This window comes from Equus quagga, chromosome 3 (genome assembly GCF_021613505.1).
Source record: "Equus quagga isolate Etosha38 chromosome 3, UCLA_HA_Equagga_1.0, whole genome shotgun sequence".
In the NCBI taxonomy this organism is placed as follows: Eukaryota; Metazoa; Chordata; class Mammalia; order Perissodactyla; family Equidae; genus Equus; species Equus quagga.
The window spans coordinates 113,793,577-113,806,032 of NC_060269.1; the positions used below are offsets into that span (position 1 = coordinate 113,793,577).

The 12,456-nt window shown below is 40.0% G+C and overlaps 1 protein-coding gene across 4 annotated transcripts in view; it reads right to left on the minus strand.

Moving 5' to 3' along the window:
* Positions 1–990: 990 nt before the first annotated feature.
* Positions 991–12,456, minus strand: part of KIT (KIT proto-oncogene, receptor tyrosine kinase) — an 81,591-nt gene continuing 70,125 nt past the window's right edge. For all 4 annotated transcript variants that reach the window (XM_046657309.1, XM_046657307.1, XM_046657308.1 and 1 more), the window contains exons 14-21: positions 12,303–12,453; positions 10,031–10,122; positions 9,401–9,528; positions 8,229–8,351; positions 4,812–4,923; positions 4,596–4,695; positions 4,135–4,240; positions 991–2,992 (exon numbers count right to left, since the gene is read on the minus strand). In XM_046657309.1, the coding sequence (XP_046513265.1) occupies positions 2,864–2,992; positions 4,135–4,240; positions 4,596–4,695; positions 4,812–4,923; positions 8,229–8,351; positions 9,401–9,528; positions 10,031–10,122; positions 12,303–12,453 (941 nt within the window). In that variant the 3' untranslated portion in view covers positions 991–2,863. The remainder of the gene's footprint in view (positions 2,993–4,134; positions 4,241–4,595; positions 4,696–4,811; positions 4,924–8,228; positions 8,352–9,400; positions 9,529–10,030; positions 10,123–12,302; positions 12,454–12,456) is intronic.

Here is a 12,456-nt window from a genome sequence, read left to right on the forward strand (position 1 = left end):
GACGAAATAACCTCTCTTCAGAACCCAAGCCAACAAGAATACAAACCACTTTCTTAGGATTCCTCATGTCAACCTTGTGAATTACTTTACTGTTCACGTTAATTTTAAGCAATCTCTTTTAGGAGGAAACATGGCAGTGATATTAGATTGACCCACATGAAACTGCTGCTATTTGACTATTATTTTGCCCACAAAAGGGGTCATTTTACATGAAATCAACCTAATAATAATCATAGCAATGTGTAGTATTTTCAAAATGCTTTCTGTATTTATTTTTCAGTTTAAATGGAGACCTTGGGTTGTAAAAATAAAGTGAGAAAATACAGCACATACTAAATTTTTAATAAATGTCTGCTGAGTCTTCAAGTATATAAATCCTAGTTTTCTTTTTTTTTTCCCCTTCTTTTTCTCCCCAAAGTCCCCCAGTACGTAGTTGTGTGTTCTAGTTGTGAGTGCCTCTGGTTGTGCTATGTGGGATGCCACCTCAGCGTGGCATGATGAGCGGTGCTATGTCTGCACCCAGGATTTGAACCGTCCAAACCCTGGGCCCTGAAGCAGAGTGTGTGAACTCAACCGCTCGGCCACGGGGCCGGCCCGAAATCCTAGTTTTCTGATAGTCTTGAATGTCCCTTATGCATACTAGCTACAAAACTTCCTAATGTCAGGTGAAGGCACTTTCAACACTTTAAAGTTTAATTTCGCTAAGCTTGAAATAAAAAAAAAATCCCATTTGATTTATATATTTACATTTTTATTAGAATTCTTCATAACTGTCAACAAATGGACACCATATCAGGAGAAAAACACATTGAACACCAACATCCTTTAAACTTGCACGGCTTACATATTTACACATAAAGTTACTGTATATATAAAAAATATTTTCAAGGACTCATGGGCCTGGGAATATTCAAAAGACATTATTGCTACATTTCAATATTTACAAAAAAAGCCACAAAATAATTTCAAACATTAAGCCACGGCAAAGAAACATCTGATGTAAAAAAAAAAAATTATAAAAATATAAACTTTCAAGAATATCCAAGACAAAACTCTCAGTGAGGTGCCCCTGAAGTACCTGGACATCTACTATGAACAACCACTTTTCTTACTTTAATGAAAGTCAACAGAAACGCAAAGGAAATTTTCAGACAAAGTATGGCAAACAGCAACAATCTCTTATGTAACAACAAAACCTCAAAACTTGTTACCTTTGGAAAGGTGCGAGAGCATAGAACTCCAGTGCAAATGGTTACTTCCAGATACATGGCCACAGTTCTCTAAACGTAGTCTAAGGGACCTAGAAGAGGAAAACCAGGAAGGCAGCATACCTGACTCTTGCAAGACATCGCACGAACCTTGCCATGTACACATGGACCTCTTATAGTTGGCCAGTGATGAAAAAAAAAAGGCAAACTTAAGAACAATATCCAGGCTACAGCCTAAAGGGTAAATTTAAATATGTTTCAGTGGCAGAGTAGCATTAATAAAGTCTAAGGGACAGGTACAGTATGTTGAGTATAAATATCCTAGTGCCTTAAGAGCAGGTGGATTGCAAATAAATAGGTACTCAAGCACGCTGCTCCTCCACGCCTCTACATGAGCTTTGATAAGCTTCTCTAGACAGCTAGGGGAAGAGAAACAAGAGCAGTCTTGATGATGGAAGCCAAGCTACTCCTTGGGTACTAAAGGATCCTTTTGGGCTCAAGGCAAGAAAGCCCCCCAAAACATATGTCTACAAGCATACACATGCACGCACACATACACACTTATATAGATACTGGCCCGGTGTCCAGGACATGCCTGCAAAGGAGGCTCAATCTGAATTTTATTTCCTGCTACAGAAGAACCCAAACGAAGACAGCATTGTTTCGTCACTCCTGCTGGAGTCATGCAGTAAATCAGTCACTTTTTCAAACGGCATCAAATCCATCGAGCACAATGCCATTCTGAACCTGGTAGGCTTATTCTGGAGAATCTAGAGAGCAAGTTCCTCAACTACAAAAGGAGATTTTTGTTATGATTGTGCTTGGCAATTATGTTTTTTCTTTAACAAAAACACATGAACTGTTTCCTTCAAACTCGTCTGGCTCTGAACCTATTCCTACACACAGCAGACTGGAGCCAGGGTTGTATCCAGAAACGACATCTTGTGGGTTTTCCCCCCTCAACTATATGAACATGTACATTTATAGATGAGTATATACAAATGCTGGCTGGGGAGGCCTTCTCTCCACTTCAGCTCCCTAATAGCAAACTCTGTTTAGAAACCAGGCCCCTAGTACACAGGCTTGTGCAGAGCAGCAAGTCTTTATTCATGCTCAGGAGCATTTTTTCATGGCTTACGTCTCATTCCCAGCATGAAATACTAGATTTCTTAAGCCCAGACATTCATAGATTTCTGTCCCTTGTTCTAATAACATTGTATTTTCCACATCAAGGGCTTAGGTTTCAGCTTCTAATCTTGCAGTGTCATCATATCACTATGGATGGTTACGAGGGTCACATGTGCCACTTATTCAAATAAACTATCAACCATCCTTTTGAACAGAAATTGGAGAAGCCTTGGAAAGGACTCAGGGTGTCTAGCCCATCCCACTCTCCATTTCTCCAAGTCAGAACTGTTTTCATTAATGGGGGCTACTTGGCTATTGGGAACATATGCAGTTCGAACCTTATAATGGGATGTGGCTGACGACAAAAATCATCAGCCACCAAAGAGTGCTCATGAAGATGGGATTACAGCGGGCTGTCTACTACCCTGGAGCAGGATGCAAGTCGAAGGAAAACAAAATAACCATCATGGAAACCAAAAGAACGGGGATCATTCTTGTTGGGGAGACCCCCAGACACTCGTTCTGCTTCAGACATCTTCGTGGACCAGCAGAGGTTGGGTGGAGGAAGCGCTGCTGCCGACAGAATTGATCCGCACAGAATGGTCCACCGCGGAGTTCTCCTGACGGGGGCTGCAGTTCGCTAAGTTGGAATAAATCTGAGGAGAACAAGTCCATAGTCAACACACCAGTCCCCACTACACACACAGCAACAAAGGGGCATGTGTGCAGCTTCGGAACTGCAAGTAACTGATGAAGACTCTTAAAGAGAAGAGGTTTACAAGACCAAGCCAAAAACCAAATCATATTGACAAAAGAAAATACATATTTTGTTTTACCCTTCATTTTCCCCAAAGTCTGATTATATAAGAAGTGACGGCCAAAAAAAATGCGCTTTTCTGCTGGGACACATCTCAGAGCAAGTACTATCTAACCTACTAAAAGGGTTTATAAATCTTTCTAGCCAACTACAACCCAACAGCCGATGTAATTTGCTGAGAAATCGATGGCCTTTCCAGGGGGGTCTTCCAAAAAGAACCAAGCACTTGGGTGGAAAATGCTATTTAATTTGAAATATGCTTTGACATCTGGAAAAGCAAGCTTTAACCCAAAAGTTATCAGTGATATACACCCTTAGAAAACATAGCTCCAAGCACACAATCCAGAAAAAAAGCAGCTTAAAAAAATCTGAGTCAAAGTAAGGATCACTAATTCTTCCTTAAAAGCAGGAGAGGAAATAAATGGATTTGAGTTTTGAATTCCCCCCTCCCCAAATCACTGGGAGGGATGTCCCAACTTCAAACAACTCTTCATTCTCTGTGACTTGTGGGCATGACAGCAATCTGCCATTTTCTGGCTATGCTTGTTTAAGCAGAAGGCTTATTTCACTGCTGTAACAAGCTGTCTTTTCTATGCTTTTATTCTAGTTCACATCCCCCCAACCCTCCAAAGCCTGAATGGCCATAACATGTGAGAGAGAGAACACGCCGACCGCATGACCAGGATTTGGGGTGGGGGAGGAAACGTGGCAAATCCTTATGGAAACTTGTACTTCCACACTTCTGGGTGTAAAGCCCTCCACACTTTCCCCTCCTCATCCCAAATCCTTTGGCTCAGAATGGGAGGTTGGGCAGACAGAACTTGTTTCCATTGCTTTACTTTCCTACTCCAAGCCCAATTTATAGCCCAAGCCAAGGAGGGAAGGGGTGGGCAGCCTGGTCGTCACCCCCAGACCCTGAGAAGGAGGGTACACTTGGAACCAAGAGAAGGGAAATTCTATGCCTGTCCAGAGTGTACTCACATGATTGGTGCTATCTGAAATCTGCTTCTCAATTAGCTGCACGATCTGCTTGAATGTTGGCCTTTTCAGGGGATCAGCATCCCAGCAAGTCTTCATTATGTCATACCTGCAAAACAAGGGCCATTTAGCATCACCCCTCCATGCCTTTATCCTGTCTTCATGTGTATGCCGTGCAACAATTTCAAAAATAATCTCAGGGCCATGCAACTGGCCGTACTGAATGATGTGCATAAAATAAAACACTGTATATGTATGAAATGTTCCTCAAACTTTCTGGATATTTGGTGACAAGAGATTATGAAAATAAGCTACAGAAATTACATTTGAACAGGATGCAATAAAAAGGAACCAAGTGATATTTCAACCTTGCTAGTGAAAACCCTCAACATCTGGGTTTCTGTCTTTAAAAAGGAAAGTAAAAGGGGAAACATCATAAGAAGGAAAAACATCTTGGCCCTTACATTTCAGCAGGTGCATGCTCAGGGCTGAGCATTCGGAAACCTTCCTTGATCATCTTGTAGAACTTAGAATCGACTGGCATTCCAGGGTAGGGGCTGCTTCCTGAGGCAGAGACAGTTTGCAAATCAGTGTGAATAATAAGCAAGCAGGACACTGATAAAATCTTAAAGAAGATGCTGTAAGTCTAATCAAGATGCCTTTGGTAAGGATCATTTTACCTAAAGAGAACAACTCCCACAGAAAAATCCCATAGGACCAGACATCACTTTCAAATGTGTAGACACAGTTGAAAATGCTTTCAGGTGCCATCCATTTCACAGGTAGCCGAGCCTGTAATGGAAGCACAACAGATCCAACAATGATAATTAAGAAGGTCAAAAGAACTGAATAGAAACTGTTCCTATAGATGTTGCTCTCGCTGAGAGGTGAGGGTGAGAACTTGACTGCCATCTCACAAAGGCCTTTGACCTGTATGGCCTCAGATGACCCCAAGTACCTCTGAAACAGGTGGACCACAGGTATACTATGCCCATTTTCAAGATGTGACATTGAGTCAGTACAGCATGGTGATTAAGAGCACAGACGTCAGAGACAGACACGAGTTCTAATCCTGGCTCCACCACTGGCTTGAGTAACACACAGGTTTGTTAGATTTGTTAGTTACCACTGAATATGTTTTCCCCTTTTCCTCTAGTAACAGAAACATGGCTTCCCACAATAAGGGCCTCATTTTCTCAGCTCCTTTGCAGTGAGGTGTAGCCATGAAGCCACTCAGTTTTGGCCACTAAGTTAGAAGAGTTGTTTGGCAGCTTTAGGAAAACACCCTTTGCCCTTTTCCTTCTTGTCCCTTTCTCCATCCTGCCTTCTGGATGTGCTGGCTGGCTATCTGATGACCCTTCTGGACCATGAAGATGAGGGTTACACCCAGGGAGGGTAAAAAATGGAAAGGTGGAAGGATTTGGTCCCTGAGTACTTCTTGGAACCTCTATACATGCCTGGCCTGCCACTCCTTCACTTCTCTTTCTTTCCTTTTGGGTTTTCTGTCATATGCAACCAAAGCATCCCCTTACTAATACATTGGGAAAGTCACTTAAATATCTGTAAATTAAGCCTTGGTATCTTCTTCTGTAAAACAAAAATAATATACTTTGATTCCATGAGTTGTTTTATAGGTTAAATGTGGGTGAAAGTGCTTAGCACATTAGTGCCCAACTCACTAATATCTGAAAACTGCCCAGCATAAGCAAGCACTCAGTAAAGACTAGCAGCTTAGGATGATTATGACTATTCCAAGGCAGCGAGCAGCAGATTCAGAGTTTAAATTCAAAAGCTAGACTTCACATCCTGAACTCTTTCTGCTAAAATAGACCTAAACTTTCCGTGACTATTATGCGTTTAGAGACATTCTGCATTCCTAGATCTTAATCTACCATAAAAAGCTAAATCGATCCCTACTTAAACCATTTAGGATTGAAAGCTGGGAAGACAATTTTTTCTAGTCTTAAAGTTATTTCAGTCAGTAGGGGAAAAAAATCCTCCCAGTATCCTCTCCCAGATTTGGTGCTAAAGTTCCTACAGGGCTCTTAACCTGAGATCTACGAGATCTTAAATTCGCGGGACTATGAACTTGGAAAACTTACTTTCTTGTTTCTACTAAGTTCTAAATGAAGTTTAATTTCCTTAAATTACAAATGAAGATAATAAAGCACTGTGACTTTGTCACCAACAGTAATCATAGGTATCTTCATTGTAGTGCAATACTTACGGTCGTTACCACTTTGAATTATACTAGTTTTAGACCCAGAGCTAGAATATGTTATTCTGTATAACAAGGAAGCACATGTATTGACATATCACAAATTTACTTTTTAATATTTTGATAACTGTATTTCAATTTAACTGCTTTTCTTGGTAATCCTATGTATTTTATTTTATGAATTTAAAATAGTGTTCTGATAAGAGATCCACAGCCATCCTTAGATTATGAAAGAGGTGGCACAAAAATGACTAAGAACCCATGCAAAATGGGAGAACTTTCAGAGAAACTGGCACCACAGGGACATCTCCAATGACTCTGATGGAAATTTTGGGGCAGTAACACTTTGTGTGAGTTTCCTTGGTTTTAACTTGCCCCATAAATTCTCCTTATCCAGAGCCTGGTGAAGAGCGGTATCTGTGATGGGTTAGTTTAGCTCAATTGAGCTGGAGGCCACAATCTGGAAGCCTAGGGGGACCTAACCCATCCTTGTTAATTCCAACTAAGGTCACTAACTAATAACAACCTATTAAGAAGCTTCAGCATAACCACTTTCATGATTATTTATATTCCAAATAAGGCATCTATAAAGAATAGTCAGAACGCTAAGTGCCACATATAAGTGTTAGCTGCACTGGGCCTGGCACTGTTTTCAGCACTTTATATACATTAACTCATTTAATCCTCATAACAACTGAGGCAGGTGACACTATTATTCCCAAGAGGAGAAAAACCAAGATTCAGAGGAGTTGGGTAATTTTTGCCAAGAATTACACAGCTGCTAAATGACAGAATCAGATTCGAATTCAGCAAGACTGGGTCCAGAACCCACTACCTTCTTCCTCTTGCTCTTCTGTCAATATTCAAAGGCCTGGATAAGGAACCACCTTTCATTCTTTCCTCTGCTAGTACACCAGGATGGAGAGAACTTGGTTTAACACTCCTAATGATGAAATCTAGCCTCAGAGAAGATTTATTAGAAATGCAATGCTTTAGTCTGGAAGTAAACCCAGCAACATTTCTACAAAACCAAGTCAAGCATAGCCTACCTATACAGATGCCATAGTGATGGAGGAGAAAATATTACATTATTATAAGGCACACAAATAGCTACCTCCAGGAATAAATCTGGACTGTAGAAACGGTGCTGTGAAAAAAGACAGAGAAGAATATCTGTATAGAACTATACGGCTTCCAACTAATGGGAAATCTGGAAATCATGGGCTCTGGTTTTGCCTCTACTGACCATGTCATCTCAGACAAACCTCACTAAAATATACTGCACTTTAGTTTCCCCAACTCCTAGAATACGAAGACACTGCATTCTAATGCCAAGGGGTTGTTCTGATGATACAATGAAAATTGGCCATGAAATAAAGGCCTCTGAAATAAAATCACAATGTTCTATAAACCAATTATTATTTATGAACCTATGTAATAAGCTCTCTATTGATTAAAGAGCCAACACACTAGATACCTAATTCTGAACATTATCTTAGATTTTCATCTTTTTCACATAGCATGTCAATCTCAAAATAAAATTCTCCTGCTGTGACCTTCAGGTCTGCATTTGTTTCACTTGAACAAAATCCAGTTCATTGCTATTCTCAGGCTATAATGAAAATTAAGGCTATTTCTGTTTCTTTCACGTGCCCCATAATTACACAATTAGAATTAAGAATCCTATTATCAGAATGTTAGTTGTAGTATGGTTCAGCAATACCACGCAAATTTTGCTGAAGTACACTTAATTTGACTGCTAAAATGCATGCTATCTCAAAGGGAGCATTTGCATTATGAAAATCATAAAAAACAATTCTTATAAAAATGTGAAACTAAAATCCTTCACTGGACTGTCAAGCAGAGAGTGAGTACTCACATTTCCTTTGACCACATAATTAGAATCATTCTTGATGTCTCTGGCTAGACCAAAATCACAAATCTTTGTGATTCGACCATGAGTAAGGAGGATATTTCTGGCTGCCAAGTCCCTATGAATACACTATTAGGAGAGAGGGGGAGAAAAGAAAGCCATTTAAATTTATTTTAAACTTTTAAAGAGTAAAACTATGTTTAATGCTAGAATGCCACTTATGTTCTACCAATCCAATACTTTTTGCTTTACATTTAAACTATTCAGTGCACCAAAAATAAATATCTAAATTATGCTCTGAATGATGTTCAAAACTTGTGTTTCACATCGTTAGGACCTTAATTACTATAATCACTTTCAAAACCAACTCCAATAAATGCTTTTCTTCTTCTTAGGACGGCTTTCATTCACAGGAAAATACATTATAAATAGTTGTATCATATTTTTTAAACTGAGAACTCATTTTGCATGCTTCTCTTTCACTGTCTTTTTACAGAGTTTCTAAAATGTCTTTGCAACTTCAATGTGACATCTCCCAAGGACACAGGGAAGAGGCTATTTCAGCCATCCTATATCCTCTTTTAGTTTGGTAATTGTTTGGAAATGTCACCAACACTTAAGGGCAGAATCTGTAATCTTATTCTATTCTGCTAGTCCCATGTCCTAGGGAACTCCTCTCTCCTATCCAGGGACCATGTTCCTTGTTATGGTTCCATCATTCTCTCTCCACCCCTGTCTTTTTCCCAAATGTTTATTATCCTGATTGCTTCTTCCCCTACACTACATAAACCACACATGCAATATTTGGGGTCTAACTTTAATAAGACTCAAGTATATGCTTCACCAAGCACTGCCACTACATGAGGTACCTGCTCCTTTTGCTGATAAAATAATTATTTCTCTATTTTCTCAGAGCAGCTCCTATATCCTAAAAGCCAAAAGTTTTACATGAATTCATTGCATACAAAAATATATTCATAGAAAGCTCATTTAGACAGGCTTACACATTAAAGCTTATAAATGAGAACAGGAATTCCAAAGAGACAGCAGTTGGAACATGAGGAAACTAAATTTCCTGTGCTTTTGGTAACCACACTTCAAAATGACACTCTGCATTCTAACTAGGGCTCTAAAATGCTCCACGATGAAGGAAAAACAAAAGGACTCTTCCCACTTACGTTCTTCGAGGCAAGGAACGCCATGCCCTTCGCCACCTGGTAAGAAAAGCTGAGCAGGTCTTCCAGGTCTAGGGCCAGCTCGTCATCTTCCATGATGGACGGAGCCACGTCTCTTTCTATGTACGAGCCTGAAGGAGGAGAAGGATTTTCTCAGCAATTAAAACCCTCAAGGCAAGGAAAATAAAAGACGGCGACAACAACAATATCAAAGGCTGGTAACGAATTAACGGATGTGAACTTGCAGGCAAATTGCCTCCCCAGTGTGAGGAAAGGTGGGTGTTGAATCACAAAGTTAGTATTTACAATCCTGGACTAAGTTACAAAATCTTTAGGAGAGAAGGATGGTGGAATAATACAAAAATCTCGTATTTTTGATATGCAAAACATATATTTGGTATATTTTGAGATGCATACATTTTTATATATGCAAGTAAGATGCTCAGTTACAGTAACACATGCTCTGACCCCAAATGCCCGCTTGCAACCCTTAACTGCCATTGATCATTGGCATGGCCATGAGACCCTACATGAAGGAGAACCAGGCACTACTAGGAATGATGTTACATTCCATAGTAGTATACGAAATCCTCGGTAAAAGAAAGCTGTTTTTATTGCTTGATAGGTACGCACCTATTCTCGCAGCTCTCCTCTTGTCTGTCTTGGTGGGTACGACATAAGAAACTCCAGGTTTCATGTCCATGTACTCATTAGTACTATCATTGCTGGGAGAGATGAAACATCCATCAAATGACGATTGAATAAAATAGGAAAGCGGGGGAGCACCCATGGAGCAGGCTCTACCTCCCTACTCCCTTTTTTACAAAATATGCTAATTTTATTCAAAGAAAAGTATTGCCAAGTTTGAATGAAGAAAATCTTGTTCAGTAAGAGAGGAGTTTTTAATATACATTAGGGTCCAATCCCCAGGAGCTAGATGGCCTTTTTTGTGTTCAATCATATGTGGGACTCAGGTTAGAAATTTCCCATCTTTTGACACCAGGGATTTAATGGGAAACAGAGAGCCAAAAACATTATGCCACAGTACTTCCAACTCTCTAAATGAGCCCCAAGAGACAAGAAGAAGGAAACTAGAAAGAGACAAAGAACCAGAGCTTCTGAGACGTGTTACGTGGCGGAAGGCAGAGACTGTTAATATATAGTGACTGCTGGGAGAAGGTTTAACAAAATCAAGTTTGGTTCAGACAAACACCAATAATTTGGATGATTTTCTGAACCATCTGGACCTCTTGAATCTGCAACATTTGGCTGGAGAGTCTTCAAGATTTCTAGTACTTCCTGCTTCTGATTAGCATAGAAACACCATGACAACAATCTCCTTCAGAGCGTGCTGGGGGTTCCAATCCCATATGGGATCCCAAAGCACAAAGAATACCACACAGGATGGAACGATGCAGGCCATTATCTCAGAAAGTTAAGAAACACATATGTGGCCAAAGTTTTAGAAATAAGGCAAAGCAGCTCATTTATTCATATAAAGAGCACATGCTCTGGAGTAACCAAAAAAAGGTAGTTTGTACTGTATTTTATTACCACTTCAGACTACTCAAGTTTACAGGATTAAAAAAAAGTTAAAAAGCTTCACCTGGGGTTTAAAACTTTAGCCAGAGGGGCCGACCCCGTGGCCAAGTGGTTAAGTTCGCGCACTCGGCTTCGGCGGCCCAGGGTTTCGCCAGTTCAGATCCTGGGCGCGGACATGGCACCACTCGTCAGGCCATGCTGAGATGGCGTCCCACATAGCAAAGATAGAAGGACCCACAACTAAAATATACAACTATGTACTGGGGGAATTTGGGAGAAAAAAGTAGGGAAAAAAAAAAAGAAGATTGGCAACAGTTGTTAGCTCAGGAGCCAATCTTTAAAAAAAAAACAAAACAAAAAACTTTAGCCAGAGGTGCAGAAAAGGGCTCTAAGGGTAACTGCTCATCAAAAATATTTACTGAGGTTTCCCTGAGGGCCTGGCGTTAAGAGTTCAGGAGACAAAATCTTGTCATCTGGAAATGTAGGGGATATAGCAAATAAAATGGAGAGGAGACTCCCTCCATACAACCACAGAAATACACGGTATAAGGGACTGGGCGTGATGAGTATGACTTTGTTGGGCTGGGTGAGTCTGGGAAATCTTCTTACGTGGTGGATCTTAACAACATCTGGAAAGAACAGGCCAAGCATGGCAGAGAAGAATTCTGTTCTGGTGGTAAACCACACTCATTCTCCTTAAAGGAACCTGAAGCTCTTTACACATCAGTCAAATTCAGAATGCTATCAATGATGAAAGAGATGAAAATAAGCAACAGAATTTTTTTTAAATGTGCTACAGTTGTAGTGTCTTTTTATAGCATGATAAGTTTAAAAAAAAACAAGGGTAAGGTATACAGAAATAATTCAGAGGTAGACAGCGAGAAACCTAAAAGCAGAGATACGTTCAGAGCTTTCTGCCATCCTGTTGAAGGTTTTAAAGGAATTTACTGTGACAACTTGACAAGTTTTCCCGTTTTCCCTATAAACAGCATCTCCCTATAAAGAGGCATATAGGACCAAGCTCCACAGTATAAATGGAATGACACCAAGAGCGGAACCACGATGAGAGAAACAAGTATAGACTTCCTTCAGTTGAACAGAACTAAAGCTTAGAAAAAAAAACTAAGGATGCATTTGAAAAGAAATCAACAAAAATCTAAGTTTAACACCATTTGAATCTTTAAAAACACTATTTGAACTGCCTAAATGGTTAATCACATTTAAATGACTTAATAATTCTGATTTTGCATCTCAAAGGACCTCAGTTCATTTTTTTTAAAGAATTAGCCTTGATTGCAAACCCTTATGACCCCACGAACTACCTGCCTGCCGACAGCTGACTATCTATGTAAATCGGTCTTACCAGGAGGACTCCTTTGAATGCAGAAGGTTCTTATAAAGTGCTGCTTCTGCGTGATCTTCCTGCTTTGAGCAAATAAATGAATCACGTTTTCTTCTCAAAAAATTCAGAAGATCACCATAGCAACAATATTCCGTAATGACCAGGGTGGGCCCTA